The 20,882-nt window shown below is 45.5% G+C and overlaps 1 protein-coding gene across 1 annotated transcript in view; it reads right to left on the reverse strand.

Moving 5' to 3' along the window:
- LOC141106501 (NACHT, LRR and PYD domains-containing protein 3-like) overlaps window positions 1–20,380 on the reverse strand; it is a 114,418-nt gene extending 94,038 nt beyond the window's left edge. Inside the window, exons 1-2 of the mRNA XM_073597314.1 lie at window positions 19,909–20,380; window positions 14,633–14,943 (exon numbers count right to left, since the gene is read on the reverse strand). Coding sequence (XP_073453415.1) covers window positions 14,633–14,760 — 128 coding nt within the window. The 5' untranslated portion in view covers window positions 14,761–14,943; window positions 19,909–20,380. The remainder of the gene's footprint in view (window positions 1–14,632; window positions 14,944–19,908) is intronic.
- Between the last annotated feature and the right edge of the window lie 502 nt (window positions 20,381–20,882).

Below are 20,882 nucleotides of genomic sequence, written 5' to 3' on the forward strand. Positions count from 1 at the left end.
CTCCAGTTTTGTTACCACTATGATTCTTTATGGGTTATTTCACCCTTCAAAACAGCTCAGCGAATGGAATTGACTACTATTTGACAGTTTTTTCTGTATAGTGACCTGACGCTGTAATGGATCGATCTTCCATCACATCCCTTGTAACCTTAAAGCGGAGTTCGAACGACGTATAGCACTTTTTATAAAAAATCCTTCCATTAGCAGCATAGTCTTCTAATGTGGCACTCATTTGTCTTCTAATTTTCTGCGCTATAGTTTAGATTATATATAAAAACTTACCTTATATTTCCACTTCTTGTAGGTTTCCATCTTGCTTGTGGGCAGACGAAGCCCACGGGGATATTCTTCCAGGATATGGTGCTGCTGAATAACCAGCATGTACCGCGCATGCGCAGTATGGACACATGGCAGCGCTGGAAACGCGATGCTAGCCCTCGGCGCTGCCCACAGACTCCTGGGAAATAATGACAAGCATCTCCCAGGAGCACTAGTGAGCACAGGCGCTGAGGGAAATGACATCAGGCGCCGTGGAGAGGAAGTGGCAGAATACAAGGGACCCCATAGCAACAGTGCTGCAGGGGTGAGTAAAAAAAAAAAAAAAAAAAAATTATAGAATAATTGGACACAGCGGGAGCCAATCAGTGGGTCTGGCGACCGAAATGGCCGCCGATCACCTGCGATTGTTCACAGGAGAGACGGAACGGTGGTCTGTGAGGGAGGAAAATGGAGATCTTGTGTTTCTGCTAAGAAACACGGATCTCTGTTTTCCTCCTGTCACAGCATTCCCCCCACAGTTAGAAAGCACTCCCTAGGAGCACACTTAACCCTTTGATTGCCCCTGGTGTTAACCCCTTCCCTGCCAGTGTCAGTTATACAGTGACAGTGCATTTTTTTTAGCACTGATCACGGTATTGGTGTCACTGGTCCCCAAAAAGTGTCACTAATGCCGCGTACACACAATCGGACATTCCGAAAACAAAATCCTGGTTATTCCTGACGGATGTTGGCTCAAACTTGTCTTGCATACACACGGTCACACAAATGTTGTCGGAAATTCCGAAGGTCAAGAACACGGTGACGTACAACACGTACGACGAGCGGAGAAAAATGAAGTACAATAGCCAGTGCGGCTCTTCTGCTTGATTCTGAGCATGCGTGGAATTTTTTGCATCGAAATTGTGTACACACGATCGGAATTTTAGACAACGGATTTTGTTGTCGGAAAATTTGAGAACCAGCTCTCAAATTTTTGTTGTCGGAAATTCCGACAAAAAATGTCCGATGGAGCCTACACATGGTCAGAATTTCCAATAACAAGCTCCCATCGAACATTTGTTGTCGCAATGTCCGATCGTGTGTACGCGGCATAAGTGTCAGATTTGTCTGCCGCAATGTCCCAGTCCCGCTAAAAATCACTGATCGTTGCTATTACCAGTAAAATTAATAAAAAAAAAAAAGTCCATAAATCCATCCAATATTTTGTAGACACAGATAACTTTTGTGCTAACCAATCAACATACCCCTGGGGTTTTTTTTTACCAAAAACATGAAGCAGAATACATATTGGCCTAAACTGATAAGGAAATGTGATTTTTTTACATTTTTTTTATTGGATACATTTTATAGCAGTAAGTAAAAAATATATATATTTTTTTCTAAATTGTCTGTCTTTTTTTGTTTATAGCGCAAAAAATAAGAAAACGTAAATGTGATCAAATACCACCAAAAGAAAGCTCTATTTGTGGGGAAAAAAAGGACATCAATTTTATTTGGGTACAGCGTCGCACGCCCGCGCAATAGTCAGTTAAACAACACAGTGCTGTATCGCAAAAAATGGCCTGGTCAGGAAGGGGGTAAAACCTTCCGGAGCTGAAGTACCGGTAGTTAATAAAAACTTAATATAATGCAAAAACAAACAAAAAACTTTTCAAAGTAGAATAATTTTGGAATTGTTGGTTGTATTGTGAAGATTGGAATACAAACTATTAATAAACCTGAAGTTGTATTATTATTATTATTTTTATTTGTATCATTATTATTTAAAAAATATTGTATTTCATAATTGTAGCATCACCCCGGTAGGAGTTGCAGATGTCAGGGTTCCCCACTGCTGCATAGCCAGTCACACAGAATTTCCTTCTTGCATTCAGTCCTTTGGCTTGTTTCTGTTATTTTTAGGGGATGATAACTTGGATGGGGTGGTTAGGGATTATGGAATGCCCAACTTGAAAAATGTCCAACGAACACAACCATGGACAACTTCCTCTCTATTTACAGATTCCTCTTCTACCTTCCTCCTGCACAAACTTGGTTCCTTTGTACAGCTCTTAATAGGTTCATTCTCTTGGGAACTAATAGTCCCTTGTTAGCTCAGCAACAGCCCATTACAGGCTAGAAACTCTCAGTCCCTTGGCAAAGTAGCACATGTGGAGTGAACAGCATCTCCCACCACCCTCTGTCTCCCCTGTAGACGCTGATCCCAGTTCCAGCTAGCCCTCCTGGCTGTCACCAGCCCACCTGTCCACTTCTACTTCCCAGTCCTCTTGACTGACAAACACACATAGAGATTCCCCAGGGCAAGGTTGGATGAAGACTTGTCACACCGCTGTCTTCAAGAGATACCTGCTACAGTTGGCAGTCTCTCCCCTCGTCTTTCCCTGGACCGTGCTGATCTACTCACTGTCTCTCCTTGCTCTCTCTGCTGTCTCTCCGTTTAGGGTCCCTCCAACTGCTTCCTGTGGTAGGATCCTTCCAGGCCAGGCTCCTAAGTTCCCTGCCAGGCCCATTTCCTGGGGATTGGCTAAGGACCTCTAAATATTCAAGGCAACCCCTCCTAGCTTCTGTCCACTAACTTCTAGAAAGTTCTCCAACATTCTAGAAACAGGGGGAGGCACCAGAGAGCTGCCAGAATGAGTCATCCAGTCCTAGCCTCTAATAACCCTGATCCAGATTCCATGCCTCAGGTTTATCCTTGGGCCAAATAAATGCGCCTGTACTACCACTAGTAGCCCACTAGAGGTTGCTACATAATTATAATTTTTAAAGCCTAGGGCTTTCTTTGAATATTTACACTGGTTCATCTAGGATTGACATAAGTATATATGTGCAATGCCTGGTCGGTCGCTGTGGTAGTTGGAAATAACTGTAGTAGGCACCACTACTACTACTGATCACCAATAGCTTCCGGGTCCTGCTGCATAGTGACTACGGGGGGTAAAAAGCTTGCTCGGCACAGGCACAAGCATTCTCTGAATGAATGCAAAGCGTTCTCTGATTGGATTAGGTGACACTCCTCTCCATTTCGTCTAATCAGAGAATGATTTCTATTCATTCACTCAAAATGCAAAGCATTCACTGAATGGTGCCCGTGCCAAGCAATTGACCTCCCAGTTCACTATGCAGGACAGCTGCTCAGCACAGGACCTGGAAGCTAGTGGCAAACAGTGTTGTAACAGTGCCTACTACAGTGATTTTCAGCTACCACAGGCATTGGCCAGGTATGGAAAATGCCCACTTACCAATGGAAATGGACCAATGGAACAAAGCAAATAAAACCATATCTAAGCTTTAATAATATTAGAACGTTAGTAATAATAATAATAATAATAATAATGATAGTAATGATAATAATAATAGTAATATTGGCACAGTAAATCTCATTGGATTTCTGGCAGGGTTTTTTTCACTTGATAACAAATACTAAAGTGCATTCGATTAATTTTATTTTTACTTTTTGTTTTTTATTTTTTTTTTTTTTCATCATTTTTTTTTTTTTTTTTTTTGTTATTATCTGGCTCTCCTACAAGGGGGAGGTTTGGTGTGGTGATGGTTCCCAGATCACTGACCCTATGGTTAAAAAAATAGAATTGAAACTGTATATAGCATAAATCACATACATTGTTGTTATATCATCAAATATCATATAATTTAAGGGATTTAGATTGATAGCAGAGCAGCCATTGGCTCCTGCTGCTGTCAATCAAATCCAATGACACGAGCGCCAGGGCCGAGTCCTGCATTCGGCCTCTATGGATTCGGGAACGTGCCCGCAAGGTAACCGTTATCAGATGTGGGGAGGAGCCGCGAGAGCTGCCGGGGGACCCCAGAAGAGCAGGTTCAGGGCCACCCTGTGCAAAACGAGCTGCACAGTGAAGGAAAGTATGATATGTTTGTAATTTTTTTTTTTTTTTAAATTATTGCCTTTACAATCACTTTAAAGAGGACCTCTAGGCTCCCCCCCAAAAAATTAAAAGTCAGCAGCTACAAATACTGTAGCTGCTGACTTTGAGGCTGGATTCAAACTATTGCCAATTGGATGCGGATGCCAATTTTGGTTAATTTCAGGTCCGCATTCAGCCCTAAAAACGGGCTGAAATCGGACCTTAAACAGTGAACGGGGACACACCGGACCCCTGCTGTGAAGTGCATGCGAAGATAGTGTGAACCCAGCCAAAATATTAGGGCACTTACCTGTCCAGGGATCCAGCGGTGTCCTCACCTGAGCTGATTTTTCAATTGGCTATTGGGTGCTGGTGCCACCATCTTGACTAAGGGAATATGGCAGTGAAGCCTTGAAGCTTCACAGCCGGTTTCCTACTGGGCATGCGAATGGGCCAGGGAGGGGAGGGGGATGAACTGAGCCGTAATTGAGGGTGGGTACTTGTCAAAACCAAGTACCAGCTCCCTCTCAAAAGGTGCCAAATGTGGTAGTGGAGGGGGTGAGGAGGCAGACAAGCGGAGCTTCACCTTTTAGGCAGGGCTCCGCTTTAAGGTGGTTTTATTTATAAAGTTTCACAGAGCCTGAGGAAGTGGGATATTTGGAACCCATGAAATGTGTCATAGAATGACTGTTGAGAACACTGAACCAACATGCTCTTTTGTCCCACTGCTGAACCCCCTTCTCATCTCTTCCACCACTGTACCTCCCTGCACATCTGCCCCACCACTCCTCACATTTTTGTAAATATTTTATTATATATTTTCATGTGACAACACTGAAGAAATGACACTTTGCTACAATGTAAAGTAGTGAGTGTACAGCTTGTATAACAGTGTAAATTTGCTGTCCCCTTAAAATAACTCAACACACAGCCATTATTGTCAAAACCGCTGCCAACAAAAGTGAGTACACCCCTAAGTGAAAATGTCCAAATTGAGCCCAATTAGCCATTTTCCCTCCGAGGTGTCATGTAACTTGTTAGTGTTACAAGGTCTCAGGTGTGAATGGGGAGCAGGTGTGTTAAATTTGGGGTTATCGCTCTCACTCTCTCATACTGGTCACTGGAAGTTCAACATAGCACCTCATGGCAAAGAACTCTCTGAGGATCTGAAAAAGAGAATTGTTGCTCTACATAGAGATGGCCTAGGCTATACGAACATTGCCAAGACCCTGAAACTGAGCTGCAGCATGGAGGCCAAGACCATACAGCGGTTTAACAGGACAGGTTCCACACAGAACAGGCCTCGCCATGGTCGACCAAAGAAGTTGAGTGCACATGCTCAGCGTCATATCCAGAGGTCTGTCTTTGGGAAATAGACGTATAAGTGCTGCCAGCATTGCTGCAGAGCTTGAAGGGGTAGGGGGTCAGCCTGTCAGTGCTCAGACCATACGCTGCACACTGCGTGAAATTGGTCTGCATGTCTGTCGTCCCAGAAGGAAGCCTCTTCTAAACATGATGCACAAGAAAGCCTGCAAACAGTTTGCTGAAGACAAGCAGACTAAGGACATGGATTACTGGAACCACGTCCTGTGGTCTGATGAGACCAAGATAAACTTATTTGGTTCAGATGGTGTCAAGCGCGTGTGGTGGTAACCAGGCGAGGAGTACAAAGACAAGTGTGTCTTGCCTATAGTCAAGCATGGTGGTGGGAGTGTCATGGTCTGGGGCTGCATAAGTGCTGCCGGGACTGGGGAGCTACAGTTCACTGAGGGAACCATGAACGCCAACATGTACTGTGATATACTGAAGCAGAGCATGATCCCCTCCCTTCGGAGACTGGGCGGCAGGACAGTATTCCAACATGATAATGACCCCCAACACACCTCCAAGACAACCACTGCCTTGCTAAAGAAGCTGAGGGTAAAGGTGATGGACTGGCCAAGCATGTCTCCAGATCTAAACCCTATTGAGCATCTGTGGGGCATCCTCAAATGAAGGTGGAGGAGCGCAAGGTCTCTAACATCCACCAGCTCTGTGATGTCATCATGGAGGAGTGGAAGAGGACTCCAGTGACAACCTGTGAAGCTCTGGTGAACTCCATGCCCAAGAGGGTTAAGGCAGTGCTGGAAAATAATGATGGCCACACAAAACATTGACACTTTGGGCCCAATTTGGACATTTTCACTTAACCACTTGACAACTGGGCACTTAAACCCCCCTCGTGACCAGACCAATTTTCAGGTTTCAGCGCTCTCACACTTTGAATGACAATTACTCAGTCATGTAATACTGTACCCAAATGAATTTTTTGTCCTTTTTTTCATACAAATAGAGCTTTATTTTGGTGGTATTTGATCACCTCTGGGTTTTTTATTTTTTGCGCTATAAATGAAAAAAGACCGAAAATTTTGAAAAAAAACGCATTTTCTTTGTTTCTGTGATAAAATTTTGCAAATTAGTAATTTTTCTTCATAAATTTTGGCCACAATTTATACTGCTACATATCTTTGGTAAAAAATAACCCAAATTAGTGGATATTATTTGGTCTTTGTGAAAGTTAGAGAGTCTACAAGTTATGGTGCAAATCATAAAAAATTGATCACATCTGAAGTACTGGTGGCCTATCTCATTTCTTGCCACCCGAACAAGTCAGGAAAGTACAAATACCCCCCAAATGACCCCTTTTTTGAAAGTAGACATTCTAAGGTATTTAGTAAGATGCATGGTGAGGTTTTTGATGTTGTCATTTTTTCCCACAATTCTTTGCAAAATGAAGATATTTTTTTTTTTTTTTCCCCCCACAAAATTGTCATTGTAATAGGTTATTTCTCTCACATGGCATGTGTATACCACAAATGACACCCCAAAATACATTCTGCTACTCCTCCTGAGTATTACGATACCACATGTGTGGGACTTTTTCACAGCCTGGCCACATAGAGAGGCCCAACATGCAGGGAGCGCCATCACGTGTTCTAGGAGCATAAATTACATATCTGACTTGTTGACTACCTATTACACCTTTGAAGGCCCTGGAGAACCAGGACAATGACATGTGACACTGACGTGGCACTGATGACAAATGGCACCGATACGTGGCACTGATGACAGATGGCACTGATACGTGGCACTGACACTGATGTGGCACTGATGACAGATGGCACTAATACATGGCACCGATACGTGGCACTGATGACAAATGGCACTGATACGTGGCACTGATGACAGATGGCACTGATACGTGGCACTGACACTGATGTGGCACTAATACGTGGCACTGACAGATGGCACTAATACGTGGCACTGATGACACGTGACACTGATGACAGATGGCACTAATATGTGGCACTGATGACATGGCGCTGATGACAAATGGCACTGATGACAGATGGCACTAATATGTGGCACTGATGACACGTGGCACTGATGAAAGATGGCACTAATACATGGCACTGACAGATGGCACTAATACGTGGCACTGATGACACTGATGACAGATGGCACTGATACGTGGCACTGATGACACTGATGACAGATGGCACTGATACGTGGCACTGATGGCACGTGACACTGACAGGTGGCACTGATAGCAAATGGCACTATGTGGCACTGATGACAGATGGCACTTATACATGGCACTGGGGACATATGGCACTGGGGACAGATGGCAGGGTCAGATGGCAGGGACAGATGGCAGGACAGATGGCAGGGGCAGATGGCAGGGGCAGATGGCAGGGGCAGATGGCAGGACAGTTGGCAGGGGCAGATGGCAGGACAGATAACAGTGGGGACACTTTTATTTTATTTTTTTTACACTTACCGCCGCAGCGGTTCCGCTCTCCCTCCTCACACGCTGTCTCTGTGTGAGGAGGGAGAGCCGGCGATGAGAGATGATCTCATATGTTTATATATGAGATCCTCTCTCATTGGTAGAGCGATCGCACTGTAAACGGCCGCTGTCATTGGCCGTTTACGGCGATCTGTGACTGGCTGTGTCCGAGGGACACGGCCAGCACAAAACTTCCGCGATGCGTGCCCGCGGGAGCGCGCAATGCGGAAGTAAACAGGAGGACATCCAGGGACGCCCTCCCGGCAATTGGAGTCGGCGCTGTAGCCGTCTTTCGGCTATAGCGCGGGCGCCTAGTGGTTAAGGGTGTACTCACTTTTGTTGCCAGCGGTTTACACATTAATAGCTGTGTTGAGTTATTTTAAGGGACAGCAAATTTACACTGTTATACAAGCTGTACACTCACTACTTTACATTGTAGCAAAGTGTCATTTCTTCAGTGTTGTCACATGAAAAGATAGAATAAAATATTTACAAAAATGTAAGAGGTGTACTCACTTTTGTGAGATACTGTAGTTACATAGTAGGCGAGGTTGAAAACAGACACAAATCCATCAAGTCCAACCTATGTGTGTGATTATATGTCAGTATTACATTGTATATCCCTGTGTGTTGTGGTCGTTCCTGCTCTTCTGTCCCACCTCTGAACCCCTCCTGCTCATTTTCCCCACCACTGTACCCTCATCTCATCTATGATATGCGTGATATGCAGAGTGGTGAAAGGAAGCAGAGATGAGACACATCTATCTCTCCTGGCACACTCATCCTGCTGATCCACCTCTCGCATCCAGCCCACGTGTGCTTGTATGTGTTGTCATATACTAGAATCTGGAATGGATGCGCAATGATGAGCTCAGGTCAGGGGCGTTTTCTGAAAGCAGTGGGCCTGTGTGCAGGATCCTAAGTTGGGCCCCTGCGACTGAGAAAAAGTGTGGCGCTCTTTTACAATGTGTGGGGGCACAGTGCCTCCCCCTCAGTGCAGGTGCGGCGTGAGTAATTCTGAAATTGGAATGCATTAGTGTCTCACTGACACTTCCCTGCGCTGCTCTGCTGATGGGGAGGGAGTCGAGTGCTGGCAAAAGAGGCTTCATGTGCCGCTTGCGGCACCCGTGGCGGGGGTTGCCTACCACTGTCTTAACACATTTGAATAAACTGGTGAATTTTAACATTGGTGTACAGTGATAGAAAAAAGTATTTGATCCTCTGCTGATTTTGTACATTTGCCCACTGACAAAGAAATGATCAGTCTATAATTTTAATGGTAGGTTTATTTCAACAGTGAGAGACAAAATGACAACAAAAATATCCAAAAAAAAACACATTTCAAAAAAGTTATAAATTGATTTGAAATTTAATGAGTGAAATAAGTATTTGATCCTCTATCAATCAGCAAGATCTCTGGCTCCCAGGCGTCATCTATTCAGAAGGTAACAAGCGGAGATTGGAGCACTCTCTCAGGTAACATACAGGTAACAAGCTCCTAATCTCAGATTGTTACCTGTATAAAAGACACCTGTCCACAGAGGTAATCAATCCAATCTCTGCACCATGGCCAAGACCACAAAGCTGTCCAAGGATGTCAGGGACAAGATTGTAGACCTACATAAGGGCTGGAATGGGCTACAAGACCATCACCAAGCAGCTTGGTGAGAGGGTGACAGTTGTAGTGATTAATTGCAAATGGAAGAAACACAACCTTCTTGCAGCAGATATGGTTACTAGAAAAAATATTTCCTTGTCAAAAAAGGACCAAGGGAATATGTTGTATCGGCCCAAAAAAGGCTGTTTTGTAATGCCGACAAAACTAAATTCAAGTCCCAAGGGTTCAGGGGTTACCTAACTGGAGATTAAGCCAAGTTACCCCCTGAATAAAGTTATGGACCAAAGAATGCAAAGCAAGTGGTCGTTGAAATAATACGGCCGAGACCTGTCCTTAGAAAGCACTCAAGGCCAACTTTATTTCTCACCCCATGTGCGGAAAAGATCAAGGACTCTACCTAGACTTATTTCCTGGGATGCAGCTCCTGGTTTCACACCAGGAAACATATGTTTCCCAGACTCCATAATATATAACCATGGAGGCTGGCTCTGCATAAACCAAGGTAGAAAACCACCGAACCTGACAGCCCACGCTTTTTCAGAGAGTGGGCCTCAATAGCCAAACAGTTAAATTTATCGTTTGTAAAATAGGATGGAACTTCGGACCCTGCGAGAGAAGGTCTGGCCGCGAAGGTAGGGTCCATGGATTCCCTACTGCCATCTCTACGATCTCCCAAGATTTCCTGGACCCCGCTGGGGTTACAAGAATCAATGACTTCCCTTCCTGCTTGATCCTGTGAAGAAGTTGTGGATGCAGGCAGAATAGGAGGGAATCCACAAATTAGTAATAACCGATTCCACAGGAATAGCAAGGCATCCGTTGCGCATGCTAGCGGATCCTTTGTTCTTGACACAAAGTTGTCAATCTTATTTGTTGATCCTGGACACAAACATATCTATGTCTGGGATTCCCCATCCTTGACATATTGACAGGAAGATATCGGGTGAAGGAACCATTCTCCCAGGAAAAACTAATGGCGACTCAAGTAGTCCCACTGCCAATTTTCTTATTCCTAGAATGAAAACTGCCGATAGGCAAAGTACATTGTTTTCTTCCCAAGATAGGATAAGCTTCACCTTTCTCTGGGCCACACAACTTCTTGTGCCCCCTTGGTGATTAATATATAGGCCATTGCTGTGGCATAAACGGATTGACTCCTAGCAGGACAATAACTTAAACTGAACGTTCAGGCCTCAGAATCAAGTGTTCTGCCTGAATTTTTAAAATGTTAATGGGCAAGGCCATTTCTGATCTAGGCTACTTCTCTTGGACAGCTGCCTCTTTCAGGACTGTCCCCCAACCTAAACAAAAAAAGGTTGGCATATGTTGATACTATTTCCCAGGTAACTGAAGAAGGATTTTCCCCTTTGCAGATTTTTGGATGTTAACCATAAACTGAGGCTCCGGTGCCCTTAGCCTACAGCACCTGGTATTTCCAAGTGGTCTTTAATCCAGGTACTAACCAGGCCCGACCCTGGGTGATGTGGCCGTAGGCTTTGGAGTCAGACACATTGGGAATATAGAGTTTGAATTCTCTGTTTCAAGCCGATAGGATACTGCTTTGCAGCAGTCTAGAACAAGACTAAGCATAAAAAACGGCCTCAAATGAAGCCACCATCTTTCCCAACAACCTCACGCAAAGTCGAATAGGAGAAAAATATCTTGCTTCGACTACCTAGATCAGACCATTATGGGACTGATCTTAGCCTGGGTTACGAACACCCTTTTCTGGGTGTACCTATGATCAGACCCAAGTATCTTCTTCATCTTTTAAAGAAGATTCCTCCTAAGCTGAGATATTCCAGGTAGTCGAATGTGGTGAACATACTTTTGGTCTAAGCAGGCTACCGACTGGTCTAACAAGAACAGATCGACTAGGTAAACCATAATCGTTACACCTTAGGCCCTCAACCTAGCTAGAAAAAGAGCCAGAACCTTGTACTCGAGGTGTAGCAGCTAGATCGTAAAGCAGAGCTACACACTGAAAAAGAAGATTTTCCACTTTGAAAGAAAATATTACTAGTGAGTGAGGAAATAGGTATATGGAGATTTGCATCTTCATGTAAAAAGGGAGAGATTATATTCAGCAATTGAATTTTAGATTTTTGAGATCTAGAATGTCCATTTGGATTTAACCAAATCCCAATCTCTGCTCTTACATGGGGCCACCATGAACACTTTTTGCCAAATATGGTCCAATGCTAGAGAGAAAGATTTTTTTTTCCCTGGATCCTTAGGAACATTTGATCTAAGAAAATGAAGAGACGGAAACTCTTGGAACTCCAGTTTGTACGTTGGAGCTATTGAGGAAGTCCCCCATTCGTCTTGACATTCCTTCTGCCAGATCCCTGAGAACTGTAGAAGAATTCTCTTTATTGAGTAAGCGGGGGCATCTCCTCATAAGGAGGCTACAGTATCTTGTAGGCTTTCTCTCTCATGACCTCTTTTGCTCCTGGGGTTAACCCTGAGGATTACCCTTTGAACCTGACGGCGGAGGCCGTCGTGACTGCATGGAGGCTGATGCCCCTAGCACAGAAGAAGAAACTTTGAAATAAAAAACACAATTAGTCCTTCATTTAAAAGTCAAAAGGGGTATCTTTCTTTAGAAATTCTTTGTATATATCCAAAATATCCTCAGATAGCTGTCTTACCACAAAAAGGAAGACTAGCTTCTTGCATGACGCTTAGCAAAGGCGCAATCTGTCATAGCAACTATTGCAAACATAAAGCTGCCTACTGGACCTGCTGAGCAGGATACCTTAACCACTTGCTTACAGGGCACTTAAACCCCCCCTCCTATCCAGACCAATTTTTAGCTTTCAGCGCTGACGCACTTTGAATGACAATTGCGCGGTCATACAACACTGTACCCAAATGAAATTTTTATCATTTTTTTCCCACAAATAGAGCTTTCTTTTGGTGGTATTTGATCACCTCTGCGGTTTTTATTTTTTGTTAAAAAAATTTAAAAAGACCGAATTTTAAAAAAAAAAAATTTTTTTTTTTTATATTTTGTTATAAAATTTCTAAAAAGGGTAATTTTTCTCCTTCATTGATGTATGCTGATGAGGCGGCACCAATGGGCACTGATAGGTGGCAGTGATGGGCACTGATGGGTGGCAGTGATGGGCACTGATTGGTGGCAATAATGGGCACTGATCTTGTACACTGCTAGGTGGCACTGATTGGCACCACTGGTGGGCATTGATAGGTGGCACTTGTAGGCATTGATAGGTGGCACTTATGGGCATTGATACGTGGCACTGGTGGGCACTGTGATTTAGCAATGTCAGGTGGCACTGGCAGGGGGTACTTGTGGCACAATTGAGGCATTATTGCCTCCTCCTCTTCGGGACCGATGTCCCTTGCTGGTGAGCCGGTGATCATTTTTTTTTTCTCCTCGCACTGTCAGTGCGAGGAGAAAAAAAAACCGATCACAGAGCTTTTGTTTTGATCATGTGATCAGCTGTCATTGGCTGACAGCTGATCACATGGTAAGGGGCCGGGACCGGCCCCTTACTTGGATCGGTGATCACCCGAGTCTCAGTGACTCGGTGATCACAGGGCGCACGCAGGGCACGTGCACAGGGGAGGCCGTCATATGACGGCCTCCCGGGAATTCAGGTCCGCGCTGTAGTCGTCATTCGGCTATAGCGCGGATGTCAAGCGGTTAAACACCTGTTAAAACTGGTTTCTCAATGATTAACCAATTACTGTCAACGCAGGCTGAGCCACTCAACCTGCCAGAGAAAAAAGTGGGTTTTTTTTGTTTTTTTTTTTAATAGGAATTTCAACCTTTTATTTATTGGATCCCTAAGTATTTGAGTAATGTCTGTCGGACAAGTTGAACTCATTCACAAAGAATATAGTAGCGTTAATTGCTGGTATACCCCGCTTAGTGAATTTTCTCTACCATAGGATAAAGTATGAAAACTTTTTAGAATGGAAAATAATGCTTATCTGGGTGATCCTCCAGATACAAAAAACATTTCCCAACAAAGAATGGACAGGAAAAAACATGCACAGCTTGAGGAGGCTTTAGCAAACCCAAACACTCAGTTAAGGGTACATGTGGAACAGATCATTCAGCAAGAAATTGTACCATCAATCTTACAGATTGTGAAAGCTGACCCTCCCGCAATTGACACCTCAGAAGAGGAGTCATCGGCCTCACCACGGTCCCCTGAGGGAATCGTCTTCTCCTGCCCCTAGTTCCTCAGTCTGAGGGTCTAGGAAAATGGAAGAGAACCTGTCGCATCTTGACCACACTGGGATGCTATTAACCACTCTGGGATGCGATTAAAGTCACTAAACTTCTTTTAAAAACCTACCATTGCTGAGGAAAAAAGTAAAATGAACAGGGGCTGCAGTGTTGAAAACAGTTGCAAACATTTCATGGCCCCGATGCTCACTCTGACCAGCCACCCCCTCTCAGGGGAGGATGCCATTTGAAGAGTAGGCTTTCCAGAGCTTGAGGGAGACCCTTTTAGCTCCTTTTTGGGGGTGTTTCAACCCCCCCCTTCTGAATATAGCCCGATGCACAAAGCAGAGGTACTACCAGAAGAAATCGCATTCATTGTTTGAGCAATAGTCAGCCACTGCTGCTGCTATTAATGCTCAGCCTGATGCAATAGTAAATGTGTTCAAAAAGAATGCTTGTGTCACCAACCTCTTACATGCCCCTCTACGCTCTTGTGTCCCTCCGCAGCTTGCAGCAATAACACTAATGTTTTTAAAAACACACTTTCCTGCGCTGGGCGTTGAAGGACGCCAACGCTGTGCTAAGCCCCGCCCCCCTCCTCTCTTTAAAAAAAAAGAAGAGTTTTCCCGCTCGAGCGCGGGCTCTGATCCTATGGGATCTTACAGAGAGGGGAGAAAATGGCGAGGAGAGTCTGGAAGCCGCCGAGTAGTGCGGCGTGCCGTTCTTTTTTTTTTTTTTTTTAGTGCTTCTTCCTCTTGAAGAGGGGTAGCAAATGGTACAGGTGGGGGGTGTCTGGTGGGAGGAAAACCCCCCAGACTTACCGAAGGTCTGCTGCCGGCTGGAGGAAATGGAAGCTGTTGCTCCGGACACATCGTGAGCTCTCTGAGGAAGCGTGAGAAGGTGTCTGCTCTATACAGCCCCCACTGGTGACACATAAGCATGATAACATTTACTAACTTAAAAAGGAGACATTCATAAGAGAATTCAAAAATTTCTTAGAGAAAAAACTCAACTTACCTTTCCCGCCGAGTTTTCTGTGGTAAAACCAACAGATCCAATCTTCACCCTACACGGTGGGTTCCGTTAAACCTTCAGGAGCTGGGGATCCTCGAGGAAACCCACAATCCTGGACCTGTAATAGCACCACCACCAGTAAAACTTTATGGCCTTACTACCAAAAAGTACTGAATCCCGGGGTCCAGCTATCTAAAAATAGAAGTGTTTACAAAACCTTGTTTCTTCGGAAAGGAGGCCCGGGTACCATTCAATTTGGCCTAAAAGACACTTTGAATGGATCCGACTGCATGGCTAGCCCCAGCAAGGATTGCTCCAGTGGAGCTCAGCACAGCACATCTTTACTCGTGACCAACACCTTAGACACTGGCGAAAAAACTGAGATACTCCCAGTAGTGGGAGGGGTTATATAGGGAGTGCACTTTTTATCTTAGGGCGTGCCAGTGTCCATCACCTGAAGGTGGCCTATAACCAGGCCCGGATTTACTCCCTTTGCCGCCCCAAGGCCGGGTCCTTCATGCCGCCTCCCCCCCCCCCCCCCACCCCCACACACACACACACACCACGTCCTTTATCGATGACTTCTACAATAGATCAATTAAAAACATATCTCCACACACGAGAACACTGAAAATAACTGGCTTTAATTGTACAGACTAAAAATACTTCAGGGTAAGCGCGCGAGGGGTAAGGATTTTTCGCAGGCAATTTTTCAAGGCAATGGCTGGTGTTAGTGCTTCAATCATCCTCGGCACCATGGTTGTTATGGTGTCAGGATGATTGAAAAACATTACTTCTATCATTACATTGTAATATAAACTGAAATAGTTCAACTCACCATTATGCAGAATCATTGGGAGCCCTGAGCGTGTCACTTGCCACCATCTCTTGTCACTTGCCACGCTGCCTGCCACCAGATGGGGATGTCCCTTGCCACGCTGCCTGCCACCAGATGGGGATGTCACTTGCCACCATGCCTGCCACCAGATGGGGATGTCACTTGCCACGCTGCCTGCCACCACATGGGGATGTCACTTGCCACCATGCCTGCCACCACATGGGGATGTCACTTGCCACCATGCCTGCCACCACATGGGGATGTCACTTGCTACACTGCCTGCCACCAGATGGGGATGTCCCTTGCCACGCTGCCTGCCGCCAGATGGGGATGTCACTTGCCACGCTGCCTGCCACCACATGGGGATGTCACTTGCCACCATGCCTGCCACCACATGGGGATGTCACTTGCCACCATGCCTGCCACCACATGGGGATGTCCCTTGCCACCAGATGGGGATGTCCCTTGCCACCAGATGGGGATGTCACTTGCCACCATGCCTGCCACCAGATGGGGATGTCACTTGCCACGCTGCCTGCCACCAGATGGGGATGTCACTTGCCACCATGCCTGCCACCAGATGGGGATGTCACTTGCCACCATGCCTGCCACCAGATGGGGATGTCACTTGCCACGCTGCCTGCCACCAGATGGGGATGTCACTTGCCACCATGCCTGCCACCAGATGGGGATGTCACTTGCCACGCTGCCTGCCACCAGATGAGGATGTCCCTTGCCACGCTGCCTGCCACCACATGGGGATGTCCCTTACCACCATGCCTGCCACCACATGGGGATGTCCCTTGCCACCACATGGGGATGTCACTTGCCACCAGATTGGGATGTCCCTTGCCATGCTGCCTGCCATCAGAAGGAGGAGGGCGGAACAGCGGTGCGGGCAATGAGAGATGTCATCTTTCTCCCACGCCGCCGCACCGCTGACACTACAAGCTACTCTCAATTTTTTTAAAAATGGCGCCGAGCGGCGCAATCACGCTACTGCGCATGCGCCGCCCGGCCGAGCGCTTACGAATTTTCCCGAGCCCGGCCGGCTTTGGAACAGCGCATGCGCAGTTGCGTGGTCGGCTCGCGGCCATCTTTTCTATGGGCACTGGTGCCCATAATAGACTTTAATGGCCAGCACGAAAGGGGGGGCGGCCGCGAAGTCGCTGCAGGAGCGGCGCCGCCCCTACACCACTGCCGCCCCGAGGCCTGGCCTTGGTGGCCTTGTGGTAAATCCGGCCCTGCCTATAACCCACATAGTAACTACTATGGCTGGGTGTCCCGTGATGTACGATAAGAAATAAAGCTCTTTGGCATTAACTCAACTCGCCATGTTTGGAGGAGGAGGAGGAGTGCTACCTATGACCCCAAGAACACTATCCCCACTGTCAAACATAGAGGTGGAAACATTATGCTTTGGGGATGTTTTTCTGCTAAGGGGACAGGGCAACTTCACAGCATCAAAGGGACGATGGACGGGCCATGTACCGTCAAATCTTGGATGAGAACCTCCTTCCCTCAGACAGGGCCTTGAAAACGGGTCGTGGATGGGTTTTCCAGCAGGACAATAACCCAAAACACACAGCCAAGGCAACAAAGGAGTGGCTCAAGAAGAAGCAGATTAAGGTCCTGGAGTGGCCTAGCCATTCTCCAGACCTTAATCCCATAATAGAAAATACCTGGCGGGAGCTGAAGGTTCGAGTTACCAAATGCCAGCCTCAAAACCTTAGATTGCTCTGTATTTGGCTCCATCCATCTTCCCATCAACTCTGACCATCTTCCCTGTCCCTGCTGAAGAAAAGCATCCCCACAACATGATGCTTCCACCACTATGTTTCACGGTGGGGATGGTGTGTTCAGGGTGATGTGCAGAGTTTTCCACCACACATAGCGTTTTGCTTTTAAGCCAAAAAGATCAATTTTGGTCTCATCTGACCAGAGCACCTTCTTCCACATGTTTGCTGTGTCTCCCACATGGCTTCTCGCAAACTGCAAACAGGACTTCTTATGGCTTTCTTCCAACAATGACTTTCTTCTTGCCACGCTTTCATAAAGGCCAGATTTGTGGAGTGCACGACTAATAGTTGTCCTGTGGACAGATTCTCCCACCTGAGCTGTTGATCTCTGCAGCTTCTCCAGAGTTACCATGGGCCTCTTGGCTGCTTCACTGATTAATGCTCTCCTTGCCCAGCCTGTCAGTTTAGGTGGACGGCCCTGTCTTGGTAGGTTTGCAGTTGTGCCATACTCTTTCCATTTTCGAATGATGGCTTGAACAGTGCTCCGTAAGATGTTCAAAGCTTGGGAGATTTTTTTTATAACCTAACCCTGCTTTAAACTTCTCCACAACTTTATCCCTATCCTGTCTGGTGTGTTCCTTGGCCTTAAGGCCCCTTTCACATGAGGCGGACTCCGTTTCTACGGAGCCCGCCTCGGTCCGCCGGCTCAGCGGGAGATCAGTTTTCGTCAGATCTCACCTGATCCGATCGCCAGCGACGGACCTGGACGTAGACCCATCCGTCTGCTTTTAGCGGATCGGACGGGGTCGGATGTCAGCGGACATGTCTCCGCTGACATCCGACGCTCCATAGACTAACATGGAGCGCCCGTTCAGGTCCGCCGTCAAAACTGACAGGTGGACCTGAACAGTCCAACCATGTGAAAGGGGGCTAATGATGCTGTTTGTTCACTAAGGTTCTCTAACTAACCACTAAGGGCTTCACAGAACAGCTGTATTTATACTGAGATTAAATTACACACAGGTGGACTCTATTTACTAATTAGGTGACTTCTGAAGGCAATTGGTTCCACTAGATTTTAGTTAGTGGTATTAGAGTAGAGGGGGCTGTTTACAAATGCATGCCACACTTTTCAGATATTTATTTGTAAAAAAAAAAAATTTGAAAACCATTTATCATTTTCCTTCTACTTCACAATTATGTGCCACTTTGTGTTGGTCTATCACATAAAATCCCAATAAAATACATTTACGTTTTTGGTTGTAACCTGACAAAACGTGGAAAATTTCAAGGGGTATAAATACTTTTTTAAGGCACTGTAAATGAACCAATGAAAAGTGAAATATTATACCGTGTTGTCCCTTTAAGCAATGAACAGCAGCCAGCACAGCAAACAAACAATTGCAAAATAAAACATAACAAAATGGAAGTGCAGCGCTGCACTTCCATTTTGTTACTGTAAATGAACCAGCATTCTAATATGTGTAAACTGCAATGATTTTGTACACTTATGCCCCGTACACACAATCGGACTTTCCGACAACAAAACCGTGGATTTTTGTTCGAAGGTTGTTGGCTCTAACTTGTCTTGCATACACACGGTCACTCAAATGTTGGCCAACAATTACGAACGTGGGAACGTGGTGATGTACAAGACGTACGACGAGCCGATAAAAAGGAAGTTCAATAGTCATGTGATATCTCCATTACGAACGCTAGTTTTACAAGACTGAGCGCTTCCGGCTTGTACTTGATTCCGAGAATGCGTGAACTTTTATGCAACGGACTTGGAATCATAAATCCCCGAAACATCAACATCCGGATGTTGACGACATCATGTCCGGTTTGAGGTGAAACGCACGCCAAGCCTTTGGAGAGAGTGGCGGGGTGGATTTGTAATAAACGCAGGCTGATTGAGCTGGTGTTGGTCTGGGCACAATAAAATGTAAGTCCTAAAGACTGGCTGTATTTTACTTATTGATTTTAATAAACGTACTACACTACCATCACCTTTTGGGGATTTATGATTAATTTCAGTTTGAAAATTGTATTGACTGGTAATATACAGTGCCAGCAGGGATTGCTATTCCAGGGGGGGAAACCAAAGTCCCATGGCAAATTTAGGATGATGATATAAAGGTGATTTTATTATTTTGCTCATGTAAAAAATGCTCATTAGTAGCTCTCCATTATCTAGCTAGCCTCCAAAGCCTCATACACACTGGCCGTTTAGCCCCGATGCATGAGGCTCCGGTGTTTAGCTGAGGCTGGAGGACACAGGAACACCTTCCAACCCTGCTGCCGGCAGCCTGTCAGACTCTATGGGAGGCCCGACAGCTGCTAAGGCTGGAAGGTGCAGGTCGGTGTACTTCTGTTTAGAGCAGTATGTGGCCAAGGTCCAATGCCCAGAATGCAGACTGCTTGTGCTCAGGGACGAATATTCTTCCCTGAACAAAGGTAGTCAGGATAGCCACTAGGGTATTAAGAGAAAGAAAAAAAACCCCACCTCACAACTGATAACCCTCACTAATCCAGTTTCTTGATCTCCAGTTCTCTTAATCTCCGTTGCTCCAAAAGTACTTAGACCAAAGACTGTAATGGAGAAAACGGTCTATGTTCTTCTGATACATCTACCGGTCATATTTGTTTCTCTCAGGCTTCACCTTGACTACTATAATCCTCCTCCTTCCACACCTTCTTTAGACGACCTAAACTTGCTCTGTAAAGGACAAGTCCAGGCAACAAGTGAAGTCATTTCTTTGTTGTAATGCTTCCAGGAACTAAGTACATTTTTACTGTAATTGCTCAGAATTTCAACTAAATTTATTTTCTTCATGATGACAGCTACAGTATCTCACAAAAGTGAGTAAATAATTTATTTTATCTTTTCATGTGACAACAATGAAGAAATGACACTTTGCTACAATGTAAAGTAGTGAGTGTACAGCTTGTATAACAGTGTAAATTTGTTGTCCCCTCAAAATAACTCAACACACAGCCATTAATGTCTGAACCGCTGGCAACAAACGTGAGTACACCCCTAAGTGAAAATTAGCTATTTTCCCTCCCCGGTGTCATGTGACTCATTAGTGTTACAAGGTCTCAGGTGTGAATGGGGATGGGAATGGTTCAACATGGCACATTATGGCAAAGAACTCTCTGAGGATCTGAAAAAAAAGAATTGTTGCTCTACATAAAGATGGCAAACCTTGGCACCCTAGATGTTTCAGAACTACATTTCCCCTGAAGCTCATGCACTCTGCAGTGTAGCTGAGCATCATGGGAAATGTAGTTCCAACACATCTGGGGTGCCAAGGTTTGTCATCACTGGCCTAGGCTATAAGGAGATTGCCAAGACCCTGAAACTGAGCTGCAGCATGGTGGCCAAGACCATACAGTGGTTTAACAGGACAGGTTCCACTCGGAACAGGCCTCGCCATGGTCGACCAAAGAAGTTGAGTGCACATGCTCAGTGTCGAA

The sequence above is a fragment of the Aquarana catesbeiana genome, linkage group LG08, assembly GCF_042186555.1.
Source record: "Aquarana catesbeiana isolate 2022-GZ linkage group LG08, ASM4218655v1, whole genome shotgun sequence".
NCBI lineage: Eukaryota > Metazoa > Chordata > Amphibia > Anura > Ranidae > Aquarana > Aquarana catesbeiana.